This window comes from Molothrus aeneus, chromosome 8 (genome assembly GCF_037042795.1).
Source record: "Molothrus aeneus isolate 106 chromosome 8, BPBGC_Maene_1.0, whole genome shotgun sequence".
Lineage (NCBI taxonomy): Eukaryota > Metazoa > Chordata > Aves > Passeriformes > Icteridae > Molothrus > Molothrus aeneus.
In genome coordinates this window covers 31,635,845-31,662,972 of record NC_089653.1, presented here as the reverse complement: position 1 = coordinate 31,662,972, position 27,128 = coordinate 31,635,845, and the positions used below count along the sequence as shown (strand labels likewise).

Sequence of the window (27,128 nt, the reverse complement as noted above, 5' to 3'; positions counted from 1 at the left end):
TTGTGACATGCATTTTCCTTTTTTTTTTTTTTTTTAGATTTTATTTTACAAATCAGCAAATGCAGATAAAGTTTACATTCCTTAAGGCAAGAGTCCCCATGCAAGTAATACATGTTTATATTAAATCCAAAAGACATCCAACATGGGAACTCATGTACAAAGGGAAGGCTAGGATCAGCAATTTGTATTTTCTTAGAGAACTTGACAATCTCCCTGATACAGGAACTTTGAGATCAACTTGCTATGAATTATACTATGAAAATGCAAACAATAGCAAGAAATTCTGATAGTCATCTTAGTACTGCATACAATTAAATCAACTTTATTTAGAAAGAAAATACAGTAGTGCATACGAAAAAGTGAAAATATAACCTGTCCACATAAATGTATGGACATCAGTGTGCCAATGGTCATATTGCACTCAGTATCGAAGTCCAGAAATTTGGTTAAAAGTTAGCTTTTCCCCATTTTGGCAATCAGTTCATCACAAATCTTTGTTAATTCTTCTATCTCTTTATTCTGGAAAATAAAATATGAAGTATTATGAAAAGGATTGTTGCCTTAAGATGAGGAGGTTTTTTGAATTTTAATGTTATCTAACTAGTGAGAAAGGTGTGGGAAAATTAACTTTTCTCCAATGCTGAGAACAGGAGATCTATACATACAGATATATGTGCATATATAGTACAACTAAGTGTTCATATTCATAGTACAGCTACATGCATTCAAACAAATGCTTCCTTTCTTCCAAAAACAGCTCCTCCAGTTTGAATAAATCAAATTTAGCACCAAAGCAGACAGCTTCACAGCAGTCATTCCCAGCACTCCACAACAATACAGAGTGGAAATTTGTTTCTAGGCTGCACTTTTCTATTTTTTTTCATTATTTTCACCCTGCCTTGCAGAGCTGCAAGCAAGGACGAGCTGTTCTGTGCCAAAGCAAGCTCCCTTGGCTGAGCTAGAGATATAAATAGGCATTTCCTACAGACACTTTGGAATTAGCATTGGAATTACAGCTAGCACTAAAAAGGGAAACAGAACCTGAGAGAAAAACCTGAGAACTGAAGCAAGCCAAGGCCTGGGCTGCAGAGGTGCACCCTGAGCTCTGCCCAAGGCTGAGCCAGCCCCAAACACTTGGGCTCAGACCAAACCTGGGTCCAGCTGGGGCACACAGGGATTTTGCCTTAAAATTTGGGGAGTGCTGCTGTCCCCAAGGCCAGTGGGCTGCAGGACAATCCTCAGGCAGAGCTTGGCTCCTGGTTTATTTACCTTTTGTTCCAGTGTTCTCTCCAAGGCATCCACTTTGAGCTGCTCCTTGCGAAGGCTGGCCTGGTACGCTGCCTGCTCCTGCTGGGCCTTGCCTCTCACTTGTGCAATTTCAGCATTGGCTCTGCAAAACACACAGGGTTTGGTCACATCAGGATCTCCACAGGAAAGGGAAGAGGGTGCCCCAGGGTGGACAGCACCTGAACAAAAGGGGGGAGAGGGCAGGGCTGCCTTCCTCACAACATCCTGGGTATGTTGTGAGACCTGTCCCTAAACACTTTTCACAAATCCCTCTCTTGCTCAGCAGGGGCTGCAGAGCCTTTTCTTACTGTCTGTGTTCCTCCCTTTGTGCTTCTCTCAGACATCTCTGCTGAGGTCACAAATATGACTCAGGTGGAAGTGTTTTATGGCAGTTTCCAAACCTAATCTCCAGTTCAGGGGACTGTACTATGAGTCCTGAACATGATCCCTAGAAAGGCTTAATTGGTCATTACGTGGAGATCTAGAAAAAAGGAACTGGCTAATGGCTTCTTTCTTGATCCTCCCATGAAAATACATTAACAAGTATAAAGAAGACATTACCTAAATATAGAAATTTTAAGGGGCTCTGTAGGGTCAGGAGCTGGAAGAAACACAAGCACATTGCAGGAATTCTCATTATTGCATTTCTTTCCACCTCTATCACAGAGCAGCCTGTGCTTTGCATATTGCAGGATCAGTTTGGGATGTGAGGTCCAGCCATGGGAATCTTTCTGCAGCATGAACTCCTGAAAAATGTGTACAGTCCATGCACCAGCCCTGGAAGTGTCCAAGGCCAGGATGGACAGGGTTTGGAGCAACTTGGTCCAGTGGAAGGTGTCCCTGCCCATGGGAGGGGGTGAAACAAGATGGTTTTAGGATTCCTTCTAACCCAAATCATTCTGTGAATCCATGACTTGATTACCTGTCCAGTTTTTCCTCAGCATGAATTTTGAGTGCCTGGTACCTCTGCTCCTCCTTCTTCACTCGTGACAAATATTCCTGCGCACATTTCTTCAACACTTCTTCATTCTTAAAAGAGAAGATGACATCAAATTTAAACCAAGAGGTAAAAATGCAGGACAGGCACCTGTTTGTGGGAGTCACACACAGCTGTTTGAAGGGCTGCAGTCCAACACTGACACCCCCTGAAAGAGAATATTACACAATGTAAAGAGATTTACAATTTTTCTGTTTGCATTTGATAGCTGGCTGCAATCCTTCACCTGAGGACTATGGTTTGGCATGCAGAACATCAGCATCAGCTGGAAACACAAGTCCTGCCTTCTGCTCAGCAGCACAGCACGCTCTGGTCCACAGAATCTGCTCAGCTCTGTTCTTTAAAGGAGATGTTAAGGTGACTGACCTTCCGAAACCCCTCCAGGACTTCTTTCATCTTCTCATATCTCCTGAAAAGATCTGCCAGGGATTTCTCCACTGAGTTCAGATCGGCCAGAGCTTGCTCCTTCTCCACTATGAGCTGCTGAACAGTGTGGTGGGAGACAGATTTCTCTCTCTGCTCATCCTCTGAAAGAAGAGAGGAGTAGAGAAAAGAGAGGTTTTCAGCAGGGTAACAGGAGTAAGTCCACTGAGTTCACTACCATCTACAGTTTCTACTGTACTCTGCCCTATTTGTGTATTAGTAAGTTTACAGGATCCAGAAAAGTCAGATTTATATAAAGACACAAATCTGTTTTGGCAAACAGTTGCTAAATACAGTGATATTTAGATAATTTGATGTTGGGGGAAAATGTGAATGTATCTCTGTACTGATGATTTCTTCACTCTGAACTCAGCTGTTCCCATGAAAAGGCAGGTGTTGGATTTCCCCTGAAGATGCACTAGCTGAAGGAAAGGACATTTATGCACATTCCTAGCACTGGCCACAAGTTATCTGCCACTGTTGATAAATGCCTGTCACCTCCTGGCACCTTCTAATCCTGCACAAACAAGGCACTTTGGTCAGTGCAATTCAATTCTTCCCTTGGAAAAGCAGTGTTTTACCAGCTCTCAGGATTGCTGGAGCAAGTAGCAGAAAGGAAATCTAACATCAGTCAGACTTCCTAAGTGTAAAAAAACTGCAAAAAACATCTGCCAAGCTCCTCCTGTGTATAGTTAAATTTGAGCCAGGGGTGGTGGGAAGAACATAACAGGAATACAAATCCATATGGAGGAGGAATTTTCAAGGGAATTGACCTCATAATAAGTTGGAATATCCACGTAACACTGGAAGAAAAGGTCTGGCATTGTCTTCCAAAATGCTGCATTGTTTCCTTCACATCCTAAACTATGATTCTTGTGCCCATGTTTTAAGGGGTACTTTGCATGATACTGAAAGGAAAACCCACCCACAAAACACAACAGTTTTATATTACCATTTTCCTTTGTTTATGACAGAAATTAAAATAAGGCAAAAAGTTCTGTGGAAAAAGCATGGGGCATTTCACAATGTACAACTTTTCCTTTGGGCCTTTATATTTGGAAACATAAAGAACTAAACAAGTTTGGTGTTTTTATTTGAATAGAAGATTTCATCTGAATTATTTATAGTGCTGGTCAGCTCCAAAATGCCAAAGCTGATACTGTCAATTCCCAAACTGAGATTCATCTCTTCCTCTTGCATACTCCATCCAAAAAATAAACATTTTTGTTGGCCTGACCAAGGCTAGAGCAGAGATGATGCCACACTGTGCAGCAGCTCCTGGGCTCCTCTGCTCACCTCTGACAGCACCTGGCTGGGGCAGAGCCTGACCTGAGCTTTTTTTGCTCTGTGTGATACAGAAGATGAAGGTTCTCAGGACCCGCTTGTAACACCTGTATTTTACTGGTGAACAAATGCCTTTGACATGGCAGAGAAGCCCAGTTGTGTAACACAACATCACTTGGATATATTTAACACTTCATTAAAAAGAAACATTATTTTCTATTTTGCTTTCTTAGAGACACCCTCTATTACTCTGCAATGTCAAAATTAATGTGTTCTCAATTAAAACAAACAAAATTGTTGTCTTTTGTTTATTTTTCTAAAGCTCAGAGGCTGTCTCCTTGTGTTCCAGCAATAGATTTGTTTAATTGTGCTGGAGAATACACCCTGCCCAGATAATTCCAAACCCTTTCCTGGCAGGATCCTGTTCTCTGGCAACACTTCTGTCACTGTAACTCCATGGGCAAGAGATCCATTTGCATCCTCATCCAAAATATTTTAATGTACTTAATATCACATCCCTACTTTTTCTGAGACTTTTGTCTGAGGTATTTTAGCCACTTCCTTACTTGTTTCCAGGGTGATCAGGAAGTTAATCATTCATGTCACACTCCCTCACAGCTACTGAGCTCCTCCTCTTCCTCCCTCCCCATCGTGGTCCCTCCTCTCTCCTCAGCTGGATCAGCTCCTCCAACACTCAACCCCCAGCACCATTTAAACTCACTCACGGGAAACCAGGGCAAATGTTACAGAATCCCAGAATGGTTTGGGCTAGAAGGTCCCTTAAAGCTCATTTAGTTCCACTCCCCTGCCATGGGCAGGGACACCTCCCACTGCACCAGGCTGCTCCAAGGAACATCCAAGTGATGCTCCCAAACCAAAGCGGTTAAATACAACAAAAGGCAGAAACCTGGCTGGAGGGAGACTAGAGTTTTATGTGATGTTTTCATAAAATCACAGGATGGTTTGGGTTGGAAAGGACCTTCTATTTTCTAAGACTGTGATTTAGTTTCAATAGAATGTGCTGGTAATAGTCTGCCAGTCAAATCTTAGACAATTCGCTACACATCCTTAATTCTAAATATGTTTACGAGGTTATGGGATAAAAATATTTGAATTAAATGACTTCCACATCTGCAACACACCCTGCCCAGGGCTCACCAACAATCACAGCAGTATGCTCAGGACTAACACTATCCAAATTGACAGAATCAGAGCAGCACCACGGCAGATCCGCTTTCAGGCTCAGCTCACTACTACTCACACGACTTAATGGGAATGCAGCAAACAGAGAACAAAAGCAAAAGAAACTAAAGATGCAAAATGCTGGTGTGAAAGTTGGTGTAAAGCTTTACTTACCAGGCTTGCCTGTTTTGTTTTTGCAAGCAAATAGCAAGAAGCAACGAAAACGGAAGCAAAATAGAAAAATCGGGAATTGTTAGGAAAGCAGCAAATAAGTAATGCAACAACCTGTAATGCACAAAGCATAACAACTGTTTGTTTTTCACACGGAGAATCTCATCATCTATTCAAATGTAAAGTAATAAAAAAAATCTCATAATGTAAAATCTCATAATGTAAAATCTCATAAATCTCATCATGTATTCAAATGTAAAAATAAGGATACATTTTTAACAGGAAAAAAAAAGAACAACAAATCAACATTAGAAAGCTGTCAGTGAAAAGGAATTGGGGTGGGGATTTTGGCTGTGAGCCAGGTGTGTGGAGGGTGCAGGAACATTGGGGTCACCCAGGCTCTGCTCCCTGGCTGTCAGAGCAAACAGCACCAAGCACAAAGCAGCAGCACAGCCTGGAAAGCCTGGTCTGTCCTCTCCCCACTCCTCAGAGTAAACTAAAATGTGTTAGGAGTTGAGGCAAGTGTAAGGAAAAAAAGGGAAAAAAAAATAAAAGCACAAGTAAAAAGATACACCAAGCGACACTAAACAGGGATCTCCACACTGGCAGCTTGCACAGTGTGGCATGAAGTAATCACAGCAGCTAAGCTGGGTAATTTTGAGTTCCATGTATGTGTGACAGCAAATACTGAACCTTCCACAGCCCTTGGAATCAAAGGCAATTGCTGTTTGCAATGCACATTTTTCAGTGCCTTTAGAAGCAAACATGGGCAGTCATATATTGTTAATACGGGACATTTTCAGTATTCATTATGCACACACCAGCCTACAAAAAGCTCAGCAGGACCTATCAACCTCACTGAATATTCATCAAAGGGATTGGTGAAATTGGTTTATGTGCAGTGCCCTTCTAACAGGGCTGTATAAATAGTTCAGAAGGGTTAAATGATGAACAGAAACAGCACAGGCATTTCTTTTGTTAAGATGCATATTCTGCTTCAGCACTGAGGCATCACTAACAGGTCACTGAAGTACATGCAAATAACAAACACACATTTTTCCTCCACATGTGGCATTCGGATGAGTGAATTCCTTTATCGGAAGGCACAGCAATTTACAAGAAATGGCATGACAAAGTGGGACAATTAGATCAAAAATTTACATTAAATGCAGGGAGAAGCCTCACATTTAACGTATTACCATGCTGTAGGATTTGCATACTGCTCTAATGAACACAGAAAGGATGTTTTCTGTGTAGCTGTGGTTGGTTCAGTTCCTTTGCAAACGGACAGCAAATTAAATTACTTATAGCCTTAGCCCTTAAATACTCACCACAGAGCATCTGAGAGGCTCTGATACTCTGAATCTGAAGTTTAAAGATCTATTTACTCATAGTCAATGGCCCAATACTTACTGAACCTTCACTTCTTTGCAACAAGAGGAAGTGGCAATGGTGGAATGCACCAAGGCTGTGCCTCTGCCCCAGGATTCCTATTCTGTATCTTACTGTTGCACTGCAGTCTCAAAATCTGATTTTTAAAAAAATCTGTTTCTCAAAAATAGAATGCAAATTTATCTATTGTTTACTGTATGCGTAACTTGGGGAAGAAAGGACAGGTCTTTTGTGTGTCTGTAGGACTGGCCAGGTTCAGAGTGGACGCCACACCAGGGTATGTAAACCAAAATGAAATAAGTTCTTTGCATACTCTGGTCACTCCTGCTTGAACAGTTGCATGATGACAATGACACACACCATGTCAGAAGGCAGCACACTGGCTCAGTTGTGCATACAAAAGGCAATGGAGGCATAATACCAGAGAGAATGAAGCCTGGCCTCTTATTAGTGGGTTTTATTCCTTATTATATATATTTCATTAATTTATTTATTATAGTTGTCATTCTCACAAAATTTATTTGCAGGTCCATTTTACCCTTCACTTGAAATGAGGCTGGGATGCCTCCCAATGGCCAAGAAATCCAGGAAGGCAGCAAAAGCACCAGACACTGGTGCTCTTCTGAGCAACTCTGGCCTTGGAGATCCCAAAATTCCCCTCAGCCATTTGCCTTTCTGGGAAACAGCTGGAGCTGAAGCAGTACAAGGCAGCACAAGCCACTGGTGCTTGTGCCTGCTATAGCCAGACTAATAAAAAGAGCTTTGGAAATCTTAGAGGAGGCTTTAAAATCACATCCCAGGGGCAAGACCTCACGTGGTGAGGAACCACACAAGCCCTGCAACCTTAGGGTTTGAAGTGCTACTGAGGATAGAGGTTTTTATCTGTGAGACATGCTGTTAGCAAAGGTGTTTTTTAATTACTGAGAGGCAAAGCTTGTCACAATTTAGACTTGAAAGGAGACCCCTGTGTCAGTAAGTAACTGGGGGGGTGGAGGATTGGGCACTTGTAAAGTCCCAGCTGGGATTGGAGTTAATCTTGGTTTTCGTCTGATCGATGCACTTAGCACAGATAATCCCTGTTGCTGTGAAGAGCTAACTTTGGGATCTGCCTTTAAACAGCTGTGAGCTGATGCCTAAGGGGTTTTTAGGTCACTGAAAGTCTCTCCTGGAGAAACCCATGAATTTGAACCTGTTTCCTATGGGCTCTGCTGCAGAAGGGAAAGCCCTGAGCTTTCTGTGTTACCTGAACTGCCTGGGGGCTGCTGGCTGTGAGATGGGGCCCTGACTTTTCCTTTTCTGGTGTCCTCAGATGCATTCACAATTCCCTGCAGCATCAGCAGATGCAGCCAGCATCAAAATGAAGCCCACAGACTTCAACCAGGGAGCACCTTTCACAGCAGGAACACCTACCTATCATCTGAGCAATCGTCTTCTCATATTCCGAAACTATTTTTCTGTAAGAGGGAAAACAAAAAAAGAAAAACTTTTGTCAAACAACATCATTGCTCATGCTTACTTAGCAAATAACACTATCATAAACTGAACTGTGGTGCTTTTAAGAGATACAGAACCCCAACACATTTTTATATGTTCTTTATTGCCCAAATAACAAATAAAACTGAGAATTTTAACACTGCACCTGATTTTTAACTCTCCATGGGAATCAATAAAGGTGAGGGGAGGAAGAAGAGATTGCTTTGAAACAGATTCTGTTTTTTGAAACATCACCCATCATGATTATAAACATAATCACACTGGCCTAACTCAAGTATTACGAAGACCCTGGTTTTTCCATTGCTTTCTCCCCTCTTCTCCAAATTTGTGTTGGTTTCTTTTTAATATAAACTTCAAGTAAACTTATAATTGGCATCAAGTAAACCTAACAGTAGTGTTGGCTATCATCCAAACTGTATCTTATCTTCTAAATGAATCTTTTCATGATTAAATGATTCACTACCACTTAAAAGAACAAGATCAAATTATTCAACTATGTAGCACAAAATCCATCATGTCCCATTTCCCAAATCTGTTTTTGAAGCAGAGGTGGCAAAATTCTACTTTTAAGACCGTTTTATTCGTACACTCACGGCAGGCTTTGAATTTCCTTCTTGAAAAGAGGTTAGCCAAAATAAGCAGATTAAATGTGATTTAGAAAGATGATCCATCCCTTCCCAGAGCCAAATAAAGCTAATGAAATGAGACTAGCTTGATCTGTGCTTTGATTCATGAGCCACGCAGGACCGTCTACAAAAAACAAAATTACCCCACACTTCATCAGAAGTGGATATTCCAAACAGCTCACTGGAGTTGGAATACACCTCTTTTGAAACTCACTTTCACTTGCTCCATTTTCAGAGCTCTGCTGCAGTTGGTGAGGTTACAGAAAGGATGTGGGAATAAAAGTCAGTAAGGAAAGGAGAAACTTGCAGAGCTCCCAAAAAACTACTACAATAACTCCAGAACTGCCTCAAATCTGAATCACAGACAGAGCCCAGAGCCCTGAGAAGGCCACCTGGCCCTAAAGTCAGCAGCATCTCCCCTGCCCTGGTCCTGCAGAGCACTCAGAGAGCAGGGGCTCTAACCCCAGCACTGGGATTTTTCCTTTCAACCATAAACGAAGCTTTGGAGAGCAAAGATAACAGCAAGGATTTTGCCCTAAAAGGAAGGGTTTGGTATCATGTCCAAAGCAGATTACCTCAAAAGCCTGCTGTAAGCAAGGAGGATTCTAAAGCTTTGTCATGTCCTTGTGACAGAAGGCACCTTTGGGAAGTTTTATCATCCAAGAAGCGGAAGCCAAGGACTCAGGGTACTCAGGGTAAGGAACACAACATTACAACACTGCAGCACTTCCCAGGGAAGGATTTGCTCCAGATTCATGTCCAAGGCCTCTTTCAGTGCAGCAGCCTAACTAATGGTCATTACAGCTGGGGAACCAAAGGATGCTGCCACATCATCCCTCTTGGGGAGGGCACATCTTAACCCCAGGCTGACACATTACACAGGCTTAAATGCTGCTATTTGAGACACTCAGTCTATTCACTGACTGCACATTTGTAAGGCATAAAACCACCAGAATCTAAGGCTACAAAGGGCCTCAGAGGTCATCTGCTTGACTCCCCTTACAGAGTCATAATCAATCAGACCTCCAAAAAACCATAATTAAGTATTTCTTGCCTGCCTCCAGTTAGACTCTTGGATCATGGTATAGCCCACTGTGGTTCAGCTCTTTGATAGCTACTGCATTATTAAACCTCTCATTCTGGCTTCTGTTCTCTGGAGTGGAATTTCCTCCAAATGATCTTTTCCTGGTAATTTAGATGAATTCAGGATGTTCCAGCTACACTATGCAGGACATGGGTACAGGAGCATTGCTTCTCCTTCTCTGCGAAGTGATGCTTTTGTGCTTGCAGCTCTAAATAATCCCTTCACTCCCTGCTTATCATTATGTCATATCTCATTGCTGCATCTCTAATTTACCACACATGGACTGCTTGAACATTTCAACTTCCAAGAGAAATCTTATCTTGGTGCACATATGTGTATTTATCATTTTGTGACAATATTAGCCAGATTTTTTTCCTTTCATCCACACGTTCCAGGCATGTGCCTGTGGGAAATCTGGCTTGGTTATTGTGGTTTTTTTTTTTTTTTTAAATCAGATTTTCTGGAGGGTGGAGACACACACAAGCAAATTACTGTGTGGAAGATGAAGGTGCAGAACTACAGCGTGCCAGCTGCTCTGTGTCACCCCTGGCTCTCCCTCCATCAGGGAAAAGGCTGGCAGTGCCCACTGGCAGCCAGCAGACACGTGCACCCCGACACAGAACAGACCAAGCACCACACTTGAGTGTGAGCTGCACACTGAGACATTCCTCACAATCCCTCATTTTGTTCCCTCCTTGTTTGGCTCCCTGGGTTTGACTGCTCACAGCCACTCTGTTCTGTTGCTCCTCATTAAGCATTTCAGGGCTATGCCAGGGCTTTGTTCCCCATCCCAGCAGAGCACAAGGGAGGTGAGAGAACTCAGCTGGGCACTGGGAGGTGGCAAAAAAGAAATAAAGAGGCTGCCCTTGCCTTTTGCAGATGCTTCTCTTAAGATGCTTTGGCTCAGAGCCCCGTGCTGCTGCTATTCCAATCTGCCATGTGCAATTCCTGGCATCCATGCAAGTGTTTGTGGAGCTCTGCACTGCAGCTCCCTTCTACTCTCCCTCCCTAAGCACAGTTTTCCTGGATATAAGTGATTGCTTATGTAGGTCATCACTAGATAGAGAGTTTAGCTTTAAATCACCGAAACTCTTCATTTTGGGAAGAAGCTGGTGCTAGAACAGAGGGAATTTTAAAGAAAATACAGTCTCAGAAGCTATTTGTATAAATTATTACTTAAAGGAGGGATGCTAAAATAACGTGACAGTCTCCTTTTCTTTATGAGTTAAGAGGGGGGACCATTTTTTCTGGTTTTTGAAGGTAGAAAATAATAAGCTTTAAAGACTCCATGAAGTATTTTATACACTCTCTTTTGCAATTGATGGCTTTCTCAGATTCAGATCAATGAGCAAGCCAAGCTCATTGTTTTGTCCTCCTTATGGTCCTACCAACTGAAAAAAAAAAAAAAAAAAGCTGAAAGCTTGAAAGGTTTTTCAGCTGACTGAATGGAAGGCATCAGTGCTTCTTTGAGCAGCATTGCTCACATCATCCACTACAGGGAATTTGTTGTCATCCTCGCAAGAGGAAGGACCTGGGCCGGAAAGGGGGGTCAAACCATGTTCCAGTGTACAGATATTTAATGTACCAGAGGCAGGATGGAACAGAAATAGAACAGATACAACCAGAACAAACTGAAAACTCCGGGTCCTTCTGTCAGCTCTCAAAGGGAACAAGAGAGCAAAAGCCAAGAGAACTATTGCTTAACTAAAATCAACCTTAGTGTGTGCAGCAATTAAAAAATCATCTTAGTTCAAAGAAAAGGGTGTAGAATCTCCCTAAAAGCCAACATTGATAGTCCAGAGTGGTTCCTTTACAAGAAATGCTTTTCTACTGACACTGGCTTGATTTCTATTGTTGAACAACCTTACAGTGATGTCCTGGAGGCAGCCTGTACTACTGCAAACCTGCATGTTCTTCCCTACATCCCCTCCTTTTTCCAAGCAGAACTACTTATGGAGAGTGAATTTAATGTGCATTTAAGGTGCAACCCCCTGCCAGCTCTGCAGGTAACTCATCCTGTCTGCAACAAGAACCTCACCATGCAATCCTAGTGAGAATTCACACACCAACCAGAAGAAATCCTTCCATGGCACTAACCTGGAGTAAAACCTCCCTTATATCTCAGTATTCTGAGGGTGTGAATGAGATTAGTAACACAGAAGTTTTTAATGATTACCCTGAACAGTGGTGCCCACCATACAGAGAAAAGACAAAGGATCAGTTCAGGATCAGTGCAAAGCCTTAAGTTAAAAATAAAGCTAAGCAAAACAATTGTATGAGCATGGTACTCTGTTGTCAGGCTGAGATGAGGCTCTCTGACAGAGTAATCAAGTTAAAAACCCACCTCATTTCCATCACTTCCCTTCTGCTTTCTTCATATTTCTCTTTCCACTCAGATACTTCCCTTTCCTTGGCCACAATCTGAAACAGAAAACAAAGGGAATGAACCCCACTGGCTTATATCCATTTATTCATTGCTACTGTTAGCCACACTAATATGATACATAGCTTTGTAAAATACATCATTTTATTCCTGTTTTAAGCAGCTTACCCTTTTTATATAATTATATAGCAATGTCAAGATGCACAGTGTACACCTGAGGTTTAATACCACAAAGATTTATTTTCATATCATATCTGCTTTTCACATCTGTAAAACAAATAAAACTTGCAGTGTAGCACCTTTTGCTTTAGCGTGGCTGAGGATGGTTCCAAGAACAGAATGACATAAAACAGAACAACATAAACAAGAACAGAACAACATAAAGCATTTGGGAGAAAACAGGCAAGAAGGGAACAACAAGGGGCAGGTTTTTCCTTTCCCAAGTTGTGGAAACAGTTACCTCTGCTCTGGCCAGCCGTAGCGCAGAGTCCAGGTCCTGCTGGGGGTAGAGCAGAGCCGTGGTGCTTTCTGCATCTGAGGCGCCGATGCGGGAGTACAGAGCACTTTTGGAGATGGAAACATCTGCTGGGATAGCAGGCTCTCTCTGTGGGTTTGTTTTTTAAATACAAAGAAACAAACCATTAAACAGTTGTTTAGCTCATGGGTTTTCTGGGTGTGGTGCTAGGACTAGAGTTCTGTGCACCTTTAAATTACAACACAAACAAGGAGCTCTGAATTCAGCAATCATAAAATATACATTTGAGATCCATAAGAAGCACCAGGAGAGTCATATTACCTCTACAGAGGGAAAATAAAGACAGCACTTTGTTATCAATATTTTAAAGTCTTATCCTAGAAAATGTACTGCTTTTCACCACAACATCCACAAGAAATGCACATCAGCAGAAAGAATCAGATTTGAAGGCAGAAAGCTTGTTATGGTCCATAAAAATAAATCAAGAAACCAGAAGCAAGAGGACAGCTCACTTTCTTAGGTCTGGCCTGTCAATACATGGCATCTATCATAAAGAATACCACAGAAAAAGTGTGACTATGCAGGTGACACTGCTGTGCCACTGGTGTCCAGCATGCGATTAGTCAGTTAAATGAGGCTTTTTTTGCAGCTGTCAATTTTGCTCATATCAGCAGCCCAGATTAAATAAGGGAGAGCAGCATGTGAAATGAGGAGAGCAAAGAACAGGAACATGACACTGAGATGCAGGAGATGTTTCACAAACAACTCTCGATGCAAACAACCCAAGCTACAGCACATTAAAACTGAGGAGATTCCAAAGGATGGTCCACAGAACCCGGAATGGTTTGGGATGGAAGAGACCTTAAATCCCACCCAGTGCCACCCCTGCCACGGCAGGGACACCTTCCACCATCCCAGGCTGCTCCAAGCCCTGTCCAGCCTGGCCTTGGGCACTGCCAGGGATCCAGGGGCAGCCACAGCTGCTCTGGGCACTGCCAAGCCCCCACCACAAGGGCTGGACCATGAGTGGGGAGGAAAGTCAGGTTGATCAATGCCTTTTTCGATTCAGTGATGGAAATGGATATTCAAATCCTGTTTTCCTTGCTGCTGAAAAGGGGATAATGTATTTTCCCAGTTTACCTGTTAACTTTGTGCATAAAACAATGTATTCTGTTCATTCAGGTTCACTAATGCTGTAGCTAAGTCTTTAGGCTTTATCTGCAATAATTAAGACTAGTAATCAAGAGTATTTCAATTATTTTTTACATAAAAGAGAAAATAATTATTTTATTGTATTTTATTGTCAAAGAGAGTGATGTGGTTTTGTTTAAGTTGTTTTGTTTGTATTTTTTAGAAGAAAATAGCAGAGTCACGCTCTAGTGACTGAAGCACAGGGATGTGAAAGGAGTAGATAATGTCTGGATTAAGGTTCAGTCCTCTTTAATTTCAACATCACATATTCTTGTCTCAACATTGGTAAAGGAAACTGCCAGATGCTATTCCATAAAACAGTTATGCTATTCCTCACAGTTCTTCTCACACTGCCCAGCATCACAGAAAGCATCCAAACCCACTGCTCATGTTGTTGTAATCCCTTGTGAGTTCTTGTATCACACCTGACTGAAGAAGCTGTATTAAAAATTGTACACAATGCACACAGGATCAGATGTTCTGGATATCACATCTGTAAAGAACATGAAGAAACACTAACAACATTAAAAGACTAGGCAAGAAAATTTAATTAGAACAAGAATAACCTAAACAGTACTTACAGAACACCTCACTGCATCTTCATTTACAGGAGACTCTCACTAATTTACTTGGTATTTTTTGTTTTTACACCTAGGAGTCAATTGACTCTTCTGGGATTTATGGAGCAGGCTATCCCTTCTCTGTTTTTGCTACCTTTAACATGAACATCCAAAATAAGGATCAATTCTAGCAGAATTAGGAGGTGCAATCTCAAACTCGGTGGATTTTCCTACCAGAAGAAAAACCATTCCAAGATCTGTCAAAACTGCACAGTCTGTGCTCTTAAAAGTATCTTCCAATATAAAACAACTACATAGGAAAAAAATTCACCTGGAATACAAGCTCAGACGCCTCTGTAAATGCAGAAATACAAAAAAAAAAAAAGTACTTTACTCCCTCCTTAATCACAAAGTAGGAATAACTGAGAGATAAGAGAGAGCCATTAGTTCATCAAAGCTGTCCCCTAAAGAAAGGCCACCCCTCAGATTGATCTGCTGAACTGCATCTGTCACATTTCAAAAGCCTCCTGCAGCTTAATTTGCTGGATCTCATAAAGAGATTGCTGGAAAATATTCATTGTGCCAAGAAGAAACACAAACGTTTTTCAAGCTCATATAAAAACATGTCCAAGTAACTGCTGGGAGGATGACAATTTTTAAAGAAAAAGATGTTTAGAGCATTTAATATGTACTTACAGGTATTTTTATGTAGTGCACAACAGATCATTAATACAGTTATGTTTTCTCTAGCTCTCTTTGCATTTGATGAAATTGTACAAAACAATAGCAATAATGACATGCAGAATAGCTTGAAATGTCCAAAAAATGACCATAAAAACTCTTGGAATTTAACCACTGAGCAGAAATGCTTGTAGCAGTGGTCCAGCCAGTGTTGCCCTAACTCTGGAAACATCCTGCACAAGTCACAGCTGGGCTCTCTGGCAGGAGTAACCAGTAAAAGTCATCATGGTTTTACTGCAAAAGTCAATTTTACATAGCTCCTAACTGATGCATAACTCAGTAAATGTTATTTGCTGCCTGCAAAATATTCCTACCCTGAGATAATAACAGCACCTGACCAACAGGATGATGGTATTACCCAAAATAACCCAATAATAATGCTTTAACATCTAATTGCTGAGAAGGTAAGCAGTTAATTGGGGTAATAATCATCACAGGGATTTGTAAGTCACTAAACCTCGCACAGAAAGATTAGAGTCTTCAGGGGAATTACTACAAAATGTAGGTCACTGCAATCTCAGTGTAAATATTTGAGAGCTCAACACACTTCTCTTCCCAGCACCTTTCACAGAGACCAGATATCTGACCAGAAGGGAAACAAATGCACATCTATTAACCAGCTGCAGTTATCTCACTTCCAGGAGGTCAGAGAGGAAGAAAATAGAGAAATGGAAGGAAAATGAAAACTAGTTTTTATCACAGCAGTTAGAGAAATGTGTGTTTAGCCCTGCTGAAAATGAGGCTTTCCAAGCCCCTGAAATGCTGCCTGGGTGTGCATGGAATGATGGACTCTTCTGACTGATGTATGAGCAGACAGGTCAGTGCAGGCAAAGTGAGAGCTACTTGTGCTTGCAAATACATGGAAAGCCAAGGAAAACCCAAGCAGAAGTTTTCTGCCTGTAAAGTTTTGCTAAAATCAATGGCATTGCTGCTTGAAGGAAATAATCCTTCTCCACTACCATGAGAGGCCCACAAAGCTGTAATGCACTAATCCCATTTTTGCCCATGCCCTTCCTTTCAGTTTCTATTTTCCTCGGATCCTATCTCAGCACCCACAGGTGCTGGACTTAAAAAATTACCTCACAACATCCAAATGGAGACTGTTCAACAGAAAAGAGCTAATTCACCTCAACACTGGAAGACAGAAATACTTGGCAATGTAAAAGTAGATGACTGGTCCTGCTGTTGTTTAAGTCTGTGACAAGAAATTTGGGAGTGGCCAAATAACTCCCCTCTGCCTGAGAACAGCACATCCTTATTCTCACTCCTAGTGCTAGCACAAAGTGCTAATATTTAATCTTTATTTTAGGTGATTTAATTTGTCATAACAAGTGCTTCTGTCTTTATTTATCATCCTATTCTTGTTACCCATCCAGTCATCATTTAGCAAATGTTAAATGCAATTATATAGCATTCAAAAAATAACAGAGGCCAGCCATCCAGAAGGGAATTCTGCCAGGAGCATCCAAATTTAAGTCACTGCAGTCATCTGCTGGTTTCTGTTCTACTTAATCCAGGCCATCAGTCACTGTAGGTCACAAGGGGTGTCATCACAGGCTAATTTAACACTGAAATAGCAAAGCTACACAAGGACAAAAGTCCTTCCCAGCCTAACATGACACCCATGGTGTTGGGCTACAAGCATTGCTGGGCCTGGACCAACATGGGGCACTGTCATCTTCAAAAACTGCTGCCAGTTCTCTGTCAGAGGGGGGAGTTTTGCCTGTTTTTCTCTCCTCACCTCTGCTTATCATTTTGTTTTCTTTGTTACACACATTAATGACATCTTCTAAAAAGTCACATGAAGTCTGTTCCCCATTTCTAAGTTCTAAGGAGTTCAAAACTTGTCTCAACAAAACAAGGTGCTGTGATGACGCTGAACAGCATCTTTAAAATGTAACCCCACATTCTGTAAAACTTCTGCACAATCTCCCCTGGGTAACTCACAAGTATTCACAAACACACAAATGCATTCTCTTCAGTCTAAAATAGTACAATTTGTGAGTTTCTGAACAGCTGGCTGGTTGCAGAAATGCAGATTTTAAGCAGAAGTTTTCTGTAAAGCCCATGAAGAACATCTATGTAATATTATGTGTTTCATCTCAGGTGTTTCCTGATGCTGGAGGTCCTGAATCCTTCATGTTCCAGCAAAGTGTTGGGAGGACAAGGAATTTGAGAGAGAATAAGGAGGTAGAGAGCATCTAGAGAGGATCTCACCTCATTCTCTTCCAATACCTGACACTCAGGACAGTAAAGCAAGGGGACAAAGTCACATAGAGGAAAATTATTTTTGTTTTTCCTCCTTTGCTCTTTATATTCCTCATTACAGTTTCAGCTTGGTTAGTCCTTCTAATGAAGACAACAGCATGTTTTTCTTAATTAAATAGAAGATTGTAACAACATACTCTAAAATAGTTTTAAATCTGTGAGGAATGTGTTTACCTTAGTAAATATATGTGCACAGGAGAAACAAGGTGGCTCCTGGGCTATTTAAGGTATGTGAAATAAATCAAAAATGATCATTGTTTTTCCAGAGGAGCACAGTTAACCTGAAAAAAAAAAATCTTTACTTTTATGAAGTAGCTACTTAATAGCTGATCTTTAAAGCACCAAGAAATTCTACCCTGAAACCAGCCCAAATGCTCCAAATGCTGTTGTGATGCAATGAACTCCAGATCATTTAGGACTAGGCAAAGACTTTGGGCTGACCTATTAATGGACAGTACAAGAGGAAGGTTACTGGAGAAGGGCATGTCAGTAGCACATTCTCCTCAACTGGAATGAGATGTCTCACTGCAGCAGGACACTGCCATCCCATTCAGCTGATAGCCTTTTCCAAGAAAGCCACCAACATTTATGGAATGACTATTTTGGCTTTCCAAACACAGTGAGTTCCACGTGCATCCCTACAGCAGAGCAAAGCATCACTGTGAGGCACAACCAGCCAGCAGGACTTGGAAGTAGCAATGAAAAAAAATAAGATTTAGATCTTTATGAATAAAGACACATTGTGATGTGAGGCCTTTTTTCCTTGCGAGTTCTGCAGCCCTTCCAACCCTGCTGCAGTCCCTTTCTTCAGATGCCTGAGGGCAAGGTCGACTGATTTCTTCACTTCCAAACATTGAGGGTCAAAGGTGCCTGACTTCAAGCTGAAAATGCTATCAGAAGACAGAATGTCCTTATGGCCAAAGCAGGCCTGGTATTCTTCACCATCAAACATTTTAGGACAAATCTTGCTTCAGAGAAATGACAAACACCACCTGGGCCGCAGAATCCACCTCCTGCTGAAGGAACGCTGCTGCTTCTTGCCTGTTGTTAATTGGGGTGTGAGTGGGGTGACAGCATTTCTGTGTCAGCTCTGCTGCCAGCATGCTCCTGGTGTCCCCCCAGGACAAGCAGCACTCGGGCTGTGCACACTCACACACACAGGGCAGGCACAAAGCAGGTACCTTGGAGCGCAGGGAGGAGAGGGCAATCTGCCTGGCTAACTTCAGAGCTTCTATCCTCATGGCAGCAAACTCTAGCTCCTCCTGTCCAAGGGTTTGGTGGGGGAGTCCCCCACAGGGAAAAAAATGTGGTAAGAACATGGTAAGAAATGTCTGACACGCTCAAAAATGGGGTTGTTAAATTTTAACGTGTAACTCAGATAATTCCTGGGTGACAAACACCCCAAATTCCTCTCATGGTCAGGGCAGTGATGCAAAAATCCAGGGCTTGGTTAGTTTTGAGGTAGCTGTGCAGAAAAATATTATTTATTAGGTGATCAGTACAAACAACACTTCATGTAAAAGAAATGATTTCTGAAGCTAAATCTTTATCACAGATTTCTCTCCTTTCATTTCCATTTTATGTGAATTTATGCCACATGTCAATCTTAGTTCAACCTTTGCCTTTTTTACAATTTCACTGTAAATATTCCAGAAAATATGTCCTGACATACAGAACCGCTCTGCAGATCCATTTGCTTTTCCTAGAAGAAACCATGCCAAATTTTGCATTAGAGAAATTACAAGAAAAACAAAGCCTGATTTTCATTTCAGCAGAATTATGTCCTGAATCTCAAAAAATTAATCTATATACAGACTTACTAAGGCCAGATGACAAGACAACTCTCCACACATCAAGTCCTGTGCTCAAGCTTAAAAAAAATTTGCTTTGAAAAGACTTCTGGAAAATACATACATTAGAGGTACATAGGAAAGGTGTTGATGAAATTTAAGGTTATGGATGATATGAATTACATGAGTTAAAGTTCCTCAAGTCTTTGAAAGGGAAGAGTTACTTTGGAAAGAATTAAATAATTATTTTAATTCTTTTCCACATCCCCTCCAAGCCTCCTTCTACCCCTTTTAGATGAGGCAAAGCATTCCTTTGCCTGTGTATGGACAAACAGAAACAAAAGGACATTTATCTTTCTGCTACAAACCTGAAGTTTCTGAGCAAATACTGGGGGGTTCTTTTCTGCCAGGTCAGGATCTAGGTATTCAGGCTGATCACATATTGAGGCTTTCTTAGATATCCTATTGAGAAGAGCATCAGCAGAGACAAAGGAGTCTTCAGGAGAAGCCTGAAGGGTAAAGAGGAGGCTGAATAAGCAACAGAGATTTTGCCCAAGTTGTTCGGGACAAAAGCAAAATGCAAAATTTCTGGAGGAAAATGATCCCCAAACTCTTATATCATACAGGACTCACGATTTCAATGGCCTCTGGAGTTGTTCCCAGAGTCATGGGCTCCAGGTCCTTCTGCTTGGCCTTGTCAGGGGGCTGTAAATGTGCCTCTTGGCTGGCAGCGAGGACTCGGGAAGCTGGGTGTGGGATTTTCATGCCAGAGGACTGCTGGCCTTCAGGGTCTTCAAAACTTGACCTGGAAAAAGATTGTGCACATGTTTTCAGGCTTCACAATTCTGCTTCTGGTAACAGCTGAGCGAGTCCTCTTCATCACTTTCATGTGTATATATATTAAACATATATTTATACACACATTGTTCCAACTCAATTTTACATCATTATATCTCGTAACACTTTGCAATATCCTTTCAAAGCACTGCACTGGAGACATCAAAATAAAACCAGTTCCATCAGAAATGTCACATTTCTTCAGTATTTCTCACTTGCCTTTTTACCCCTTTCTCACTACCTCTCTCCCAAAACACAACTCTTACTCACAAGAACAGATGTCCTTGATAAGCAAAATTATTGGAAGTAAACACAACTCCCTTATCCTGGTCTTATGAACAAGAGCCCTTGTTCAGAAAGTGTATCCAGGGAAAACCAAGTGAAAAACTGCAATTAACAGATTTCTACATTAATGTGAAAATTACCTGAGTATTTGAGGAAAAAGCTTTAAGTAGGAGGCCACTGCCCAGTAAAACAATTGCTACACTGGCTATTTAGTTAAAATGTGAAGGAGAAATCCATGTCCTTATTCCCTCCTGAAACTTGTATCTCTTTGCCCTCTGTTCTCTATCATATGTGTACACAGATGGGGATCTATTTTTAAACAAATAACTTGGCAGCACAGAGGCACAGAGAGGAAGAAGTTCCTGTGTATGTGCTCTGAGGGTAACCCACTCCCCCGACAGGCTCTGCTCTGCTCACTGTGACCTACCCTGAGCAGGGAGTTGTGGAGTCAGACAATCTGATGGGAGGTGATTTCACTGGGCTCTCCTGCTGTGCATCAAACATTAGGTACAAGGACTGCTTCTTCTGGGTGCTGTCATCCTGCTGGCCACAGGGAAAGAGAAACTCATTAAGCAATTCAACCATTCTCCATTAAAGATAATTCAGGTCACTGAAGCCTTTAGTGAGCAAATGAGTTGACAGAAAACTAATAATACAGGGTTGTAATGCTGATACTGAGATGGATCCTCCCAGGAAGAAACTATTAAAGGACAGAACCTGAACAGTTCACTCTTTGTAGTGCCTCTTCTTCTCCCAATTTGGGGTTAATCAGATTTCTGGTTCTGTGAGGCAGGAGGCACCTCTTGGCTGAGGGTGTTGCTAAAATGTCCACTGAATATTCTCATTGCTTTAAGCACCACCTGAGTGATTTTCCTAATGTCCCCAGTGGATATCCCCTCATTGGATCCAGTCCAGCTATCACATCCATGATTAAAAAGAAGGTGAAAAAAGGGATAATGTACAGAGCAGCATTCCAGACCTCACACTCATTATGTTTCTCTCCTGATTCCCTCCAGCTTCTTCAAACTTTTACTCCCAGTTTCTAAAAGAGTTCTGCAGTTGGTGTAGACAGCTCTGCACTCTGCACTGCTGGAAATACTGATTGGCTTTGAATCTCCAGAGAGAACTACTGTGATGCTAGCTTAGAAATAAAATCATGAAATGGAACAAGCTTTACAGGACACAGGACAACAAAGCACAGGCAATTTACCCCAGTTATGCCAATTTCAAGGAACTGGTTTTGCAAATCTGCTGCAGGCACATTATAATTAATTTAAAGGGTGGTGAGGCTGAGGGCATTACCAGGATAGTATATTCTGACAGGGGAATGCAAATGAATGGAAATGGAGGTGAGAACTTACAGGCACAGAGGAGCCTATTTTCTCCATATATTCTATTTCATATGAGTTGCCATATTCCAATTCTGCAACAGAAATAAAAAAAGAGGTGTTAATACAAGCCATGACACGATTTTTTCAGAAGTAAATGAGAGCTCTTCTCATTGACAAGGGCCACTCCCACTCTGCTCAATACTTTCCAATGACATATTAAAAATAGATTATACAGAGAGAAAGTAAAAGGTGCTAATATTCACTCATTTTCAACAATGAACCTGACACTTTTCAGGCAAATCAGCTTGCCAGAAAAAAATTCAGCTTTTTAATTTGCCCCAGGGACCAGAATATTGAGAAGGTTTCAGAGTAGTTTCAGAGTACAGGCAACTTTCCCCTATCATGTTATCTTATCACAGAAAACACATTTTTTCAATAAATGGCAATGCTGATGCCAATTTCTTTTAAACGTATTTTAACAGCTGTTGAGAAAAAATAATTTCTATTTCTTCATGTTTATCACACTCCTAATTCAGAAAAACTACTGGGCTATCACTGAAGAAAAAGGTACCTAAAATGCTCATGAACCAGGAGTGAGGCACCAGCCCAGCTTATGGGGCTGTTCTCACATTTTGTTTTCAGAGAAAGAGTCTAAAGCAGGAATATTTACAAAGAACCCTAAGTCTAAAATGTAATAAAAATGCAAATCTTTACTGCTTCTCTGCTTCTAATCTCCCAGTTACACTGGGGGGAATAACCAGCATTTCTCCCCAGTCTTTGGTCACCCAGTAGTTGATACAGAAGCAGACAAATCTAACACAGGAAAAGAGATTATACCTTCCTGCACTCAAATAAAAGCCAACTCCCTACAATGACAACTTAATTTAAAATTAAAAGCGTAATTAATTTGTGCAAATGCTGTACTTTGTTCTGTTTCCATGACTTAATTCAATAAACCACTTGCATAATTTGATTCTGACTCTAAATAAATCCTAAGGAAATGCATGCTACCATTTGCATTATGATAAAATCATGTGCTAAAATCCTTCTAGATTTGGGCAGCTTTTGAAAAGTAGAGCTTGCATTAAGAAGATGATAACCACCATTAAAACTTTTTATGTTTAAAAACAAACAACCCTGAAGAGAATCTCTAGTCTGATTTGTTGATTTAGAAAGTTTTTGAGGGTTCAATGTGATTTTACAATGCTTGAATTTTTTTTTTTTTTTATTTAGTAATAAAAAGCACTGCACAAGGACTGTAATTCCACAAGCTATGTATTTTGTCAAACAACCACTGAAGAGGAGGAGCCACAAACCCTCAGTACTGGTTGGGGATATTCACAGTAAAACCTGTAAGTGAAGAGAAAGCTGTAATAGCAGGCTCCTCACGTTGAAATTCCTAGCACCATATGTTTTTAATGGTAATAGGGAGCCAGGCAAGATGGATAACCTCCTGGTGTCAGATACCAGCAACAGCCTTTTTCATTCACTTCTCTTCCCAGTGAAAGCAAAACCCAAATTGGAAGGGTGAATTCAAACCCTCTATGAGGGGCTGAACTTTAGGAGAAAGCCTGAAACCCCAGGTAACAGCAGCAAGTGCTTAGAAACTGCCTCTCTGTATCCCATTTATGCACAGACAGCCCAGTCAGGTGCATCAGGAGCATTTATGGAGCAGCTTTTTGCTCCAGAGAGCAAGCCCTGAGTGCCCAGGCAGCCTCAGGGGCAGCAGACGTTCCAGCACTGTCCTCTGCTGGCACAGCCACGGGGATCCTCCACCTGCCTGCAGCACTGCCAGCAGCTCTGCAATCCCAATCCAAACTGACTGCTGGGACAACACGCATTTAACTTCACTGCTGACAAAAAAAAAAAAAAAAACAAAACCAAAAACCAGGCAGGACACAGATGGAAATAGTCCAAGTAGAAACAAAAGGAGTAACGCGGCTGGCTAAACGCAGTTTGTTTCGTCTCACTGCTCTCAGGAGTCTCCAGCACAATTCCTCTCTCTCCTCTCCTCTCAGACATCATCTCCCCTCCAAAATCTTAGGCTCCAGTTATCTCTATGCATTCAAAATCAGAAAAGCCCAGGATATCCCACGAAGCAAGACAATTATCTTTTATAAACACGTACAACAGACTTACTAAGTGATGTCCTCCAACTCCTCCTACAAATAGCTGCAAGATTACATCAGAATTTTCTGCTAATAATTACAGCTTATTTCGGGTCTGTGCAACAGGAAAATGGCAGCAGCTACAGGCAGTGCCTGACACAGATAAGGGCTGGATGCAATGGCTGGCTCAGGAGCTGGGCTGTATCTGTACAGAAGCAGTGTTAGGTTACAGGGTAAAACAGGGGCGTCTGGGAGAGGTAAAAATATCTACACTGAGAAATGGCCCTCAAATTACTCAGAAATTTCTCAAAGCTGCAGGAGCAAGACTGACAAGGAGAAAAAATTATTATTTTTAAGAGATATGAAAAGCAGAAGCATTGTTGATTATAATGAGTGTGTAATCTGAAACCCCGACTGTACCATGCAGCACACATGACACAAGACAATTACCATTTAATTAGGAGCTTTGCTCACTTTCCTCTACCCACTTTGAAAGCTAAAATGATTGTTTCAGAGTGTCTCTTACTATTCCTTTGTTCCATTTTCTTCCATATAGTTTCCATCTTCCCAGATTTAGGGGGGCTTATTTTATAAAAAGTGTTTTTTAAGTTATTTTTAAAAATTCAAATACAGGGAAGTCAATGTCTAAAATTTATGATTTCACAATAAAGACAAATGAATTCTTCCAGACTGAAATGCTTACCTGTTTAGAATACTCAAAAGATTTCAGAAAAGCCCAGGGCACACAAGCATGTGAATATCAACAAAAGCACTGTGACTGTTGTTGCTTTTTGATGTCAAACACCTTGACCTAAAAGTTTTTAATCAGGCATAAATTTAGACCCAGCCTAAAATGGCAGAAAGTAGATTTAATGGTAGATTGGGACAGGGACTGAAAGGATGGGGGGAAAAAATGAATTCTAATCAAGAAGAAAAAGTTGAAGCCAAGTTAAACTCAAACATGCTTCCCACCCACAAAGCTGAACATCTGCCTTTGGAGCAGATGTTGCAAAGCAGAATTCCCTCTGGTAGCCCCAAGGAAGGCCACACACAAATTTTCTTAATTCTGTCCCTTCCAAATTTCACAGACCTGGAATGACAGCTCTCTAAACAGAAACTTCCAGCTTTAGCTCCCAGCTGCTCATAGGAAAGTATGGCAGGAAAAGACTTTTATAGTTGATCTAGTAGGGAATTTTATCTGGAAATATGAATGGTAACTCTCTTACAGAGGGAATATCCTGGACACTTTCATGCATGAAAATAATAAAAATATTTAGAGCCCAAGAAGCTGCAAGAGAGATGGCATGGTATGGGTGTTACTGCAATACAGAAAATCTGAGCAGAATTTTAACATGGGACCTTTCCCCATGCAGGTTAAGGAACAGGCTCAGGCAGAATCAGTAGTTCAGTGACTCTGGAGCAGTATCAGACCCCATTCTCCTGTGAAGGCACTGACAGAACACACTGCTCACAGAGAAGAACAATTAATCACACAAAGAAAGCAAAAGCCTTTTTCTGAAGGGCCCTCTCATTTCCCTTTAAGCACCTTTTCTTTCCTGAAAACTCAAGGCTGGACTGTTGGGGTCTTACATTCAGCTCCCCAGAATGGCCCAGAGAGCACCATTTTTAGGGTTCCCTAATAAGAGTCTGCATTCAGCAGAGCACAGACCAACACCCCTGGCCAAACCAAGCCCTGTCTCTCAGCAAAAGCCCCTGGCTGGAGCAGTACCCTCAGTGGGAGAGCTGAACTTGGTCTCATTGACAAAGGTGGACAGGTCAGAGGGCTGAGGGTAGTCCTGCTTGTCCGTGTTCAGGTCCACAGTCATGCAGGTCCACTTCTGCCCCGTCACGGAGGACGCCAGCTTCTCCTCATCCGTGGCGTGAACCACCGTGGAGATGACAGGAGGTGTTTCTGGAGTTGGCAGTGGAGTGGGATCCTGCAGCAAACAAGAGCCACTTAATTCCATTATCTTTCACTAACACATGGAGCAGCTCCATCTCTGAATTCCCCTGCACCAGCAGAGCCATCTCTTTAATTCCATAATCTCTGCTGCAGCGCTGTATGAAATACTTAATGGAAAATACTAACTCTACCAGCAGCAAGTTTTCCCAGTATAACTCAGCTCTTTGATGATAAACACTTGCATTGCAAAGCTGCTTTGATAACAGGGAAGAAAGAAGATCCAGAGCTGTTAAAATCTGTTATGCACTTGACACAAGTGGCACCCACCACTGAAGTCCCTGACTACCAAAACTGACTTTTCAGGCTTCCCTCATAGGAGCAAACCCTTGTAGGACCATGAGGTCATGAACCCTTTCCCCTTTCTTCACTTCTATGCTGTCAAGCAGCACAAATAAAAGGGCAGGATGGAGAACAGGAAGAGGAGCAGCAGCATGGAAGGAGCTGTGCCACATCAAAGCAGTCAGGCCTTTGTGGAAGAGCAGCTTTTGTCAACTTCTCTTCCAAGAAAACCACCTGCCAGCAGTTTACAACATGGAATCAAGCTATCCAAGCACATGCTCCTGGGAGATCAGCCCACTTGGTTTATTTCTATTTCCCTTCCAACCCACCAATTTGGCACATTTAGTTTCTTACTTCCTAATCTAAAAATTCCAGGGTGGATAGTGATAGTCTTGTTTTTCAGACTGAAGTTATTTACTCATATCCTTGTTTCATCTTAACACAGGGCTTTCCAAAGTACATTAGCTAATACTCTAGCTGGAATTCCCAGAGAAAATACAAGAACTGCTATATATTGTGTATACACTTTATAGGACAAAAGGTTAATGCTTTATGGTAAGACCCCAATGCATATAAAGAATATATTTTGTAAAGAATATATGCATACTTGGACTTATGCATATATTCTTTACAAAAATCTCCTTTATTATTGGAAGAACAAGTCGAAAACAAAAATATCTTGTGTTATTAAACATTCAATTCCAATTAAATTAATAAAATTTCCTTCTTTTTACCCCTTCAAGGACACAAATTACATGCATCAAAATAAGGCAGCACTTTACCTGAGAAGGAGGATCTGATAGTGGGGATCTTTTTGGTGATTTTTTCACCCTAAATGTATCACTGAAAATAAAGTTCAAACTGTTAATATGGTAACAGCAGCAAGAATCAGGTCATTTCACACTTAGCAAGAGACAGCCACAGACAATGCAACCTCTGTAAGCCCTTCTGCATTAAAATCCCATCCATTAGGAAGC

The 27,128-nt window shown here is 41.5% G+C and overlaps 1 protein-coding gene across 4 annotated transcripts in view; it reads right to left on the bottom strand.

Moving 5' to 3' along the window:
• Positions 1-12: 12 nt before the first annotated feature.
• The window catches only part of TACC2 (transforming acidic coiled-coil containing protein 2), a 57,300-nt gene continuing 30,184 nt past the window's right edge, over positions 13-27,128 (bottom strand). For 2 of the 4 annotated variants that reach the window (XM_066554148.1, XM_066554150.1), the window contains 13 exons: positions 26,934-26,994; positions 25,639-25,846; positions 21,832-21,893; positions 20,898-21,013; positions 19,982-20,153; positions 19,717-19,857; positions 12,784-12,927; positions 12,285-12,361; positions 8,147-8,190; positions 2,651-2,811; positions 2,210-2,316; positions 1,270-1,390; positions 13-519 (listed from right to left, as the gene is read on the bottom strand). In XM_066554148.1, the coding sequence (XP_066410245.1) occupies positions 454-519; positions 1,270-1,390; positions 2,210-2,316; positions 2,651-2,811; positions 8,147-8,190; positions 12,285-12,361; positions 12,784-12,927; positions 19,717-19,857; positions 19,982-20,153; positions 20,898-21,013; positions 21,832-21,893; positions 25,639-25,846; positions 26,934-26,994 (1,480 nt within the window). In that variant the 3' untranslated portion in view covers positions 13-453. The remainder of the gene's footprint in view (positions 520-1,269; positions 1,391-2,209; positions 2,317-2,650; positions 2,812-8,146; positions 8,191-12,284; positions 12,362-12,783; positions 12,928-19,716; positions 19,858-19,981; positions 20,154-20,897; positions 21,014-21,831; positions 21,894-25,638; positions 25,847-26,933; positions 26,995-27,128) is intronic. The other 2 variants (XM_066554149.1, XM_066554151.1) reach the window with 2 other exon arrangements.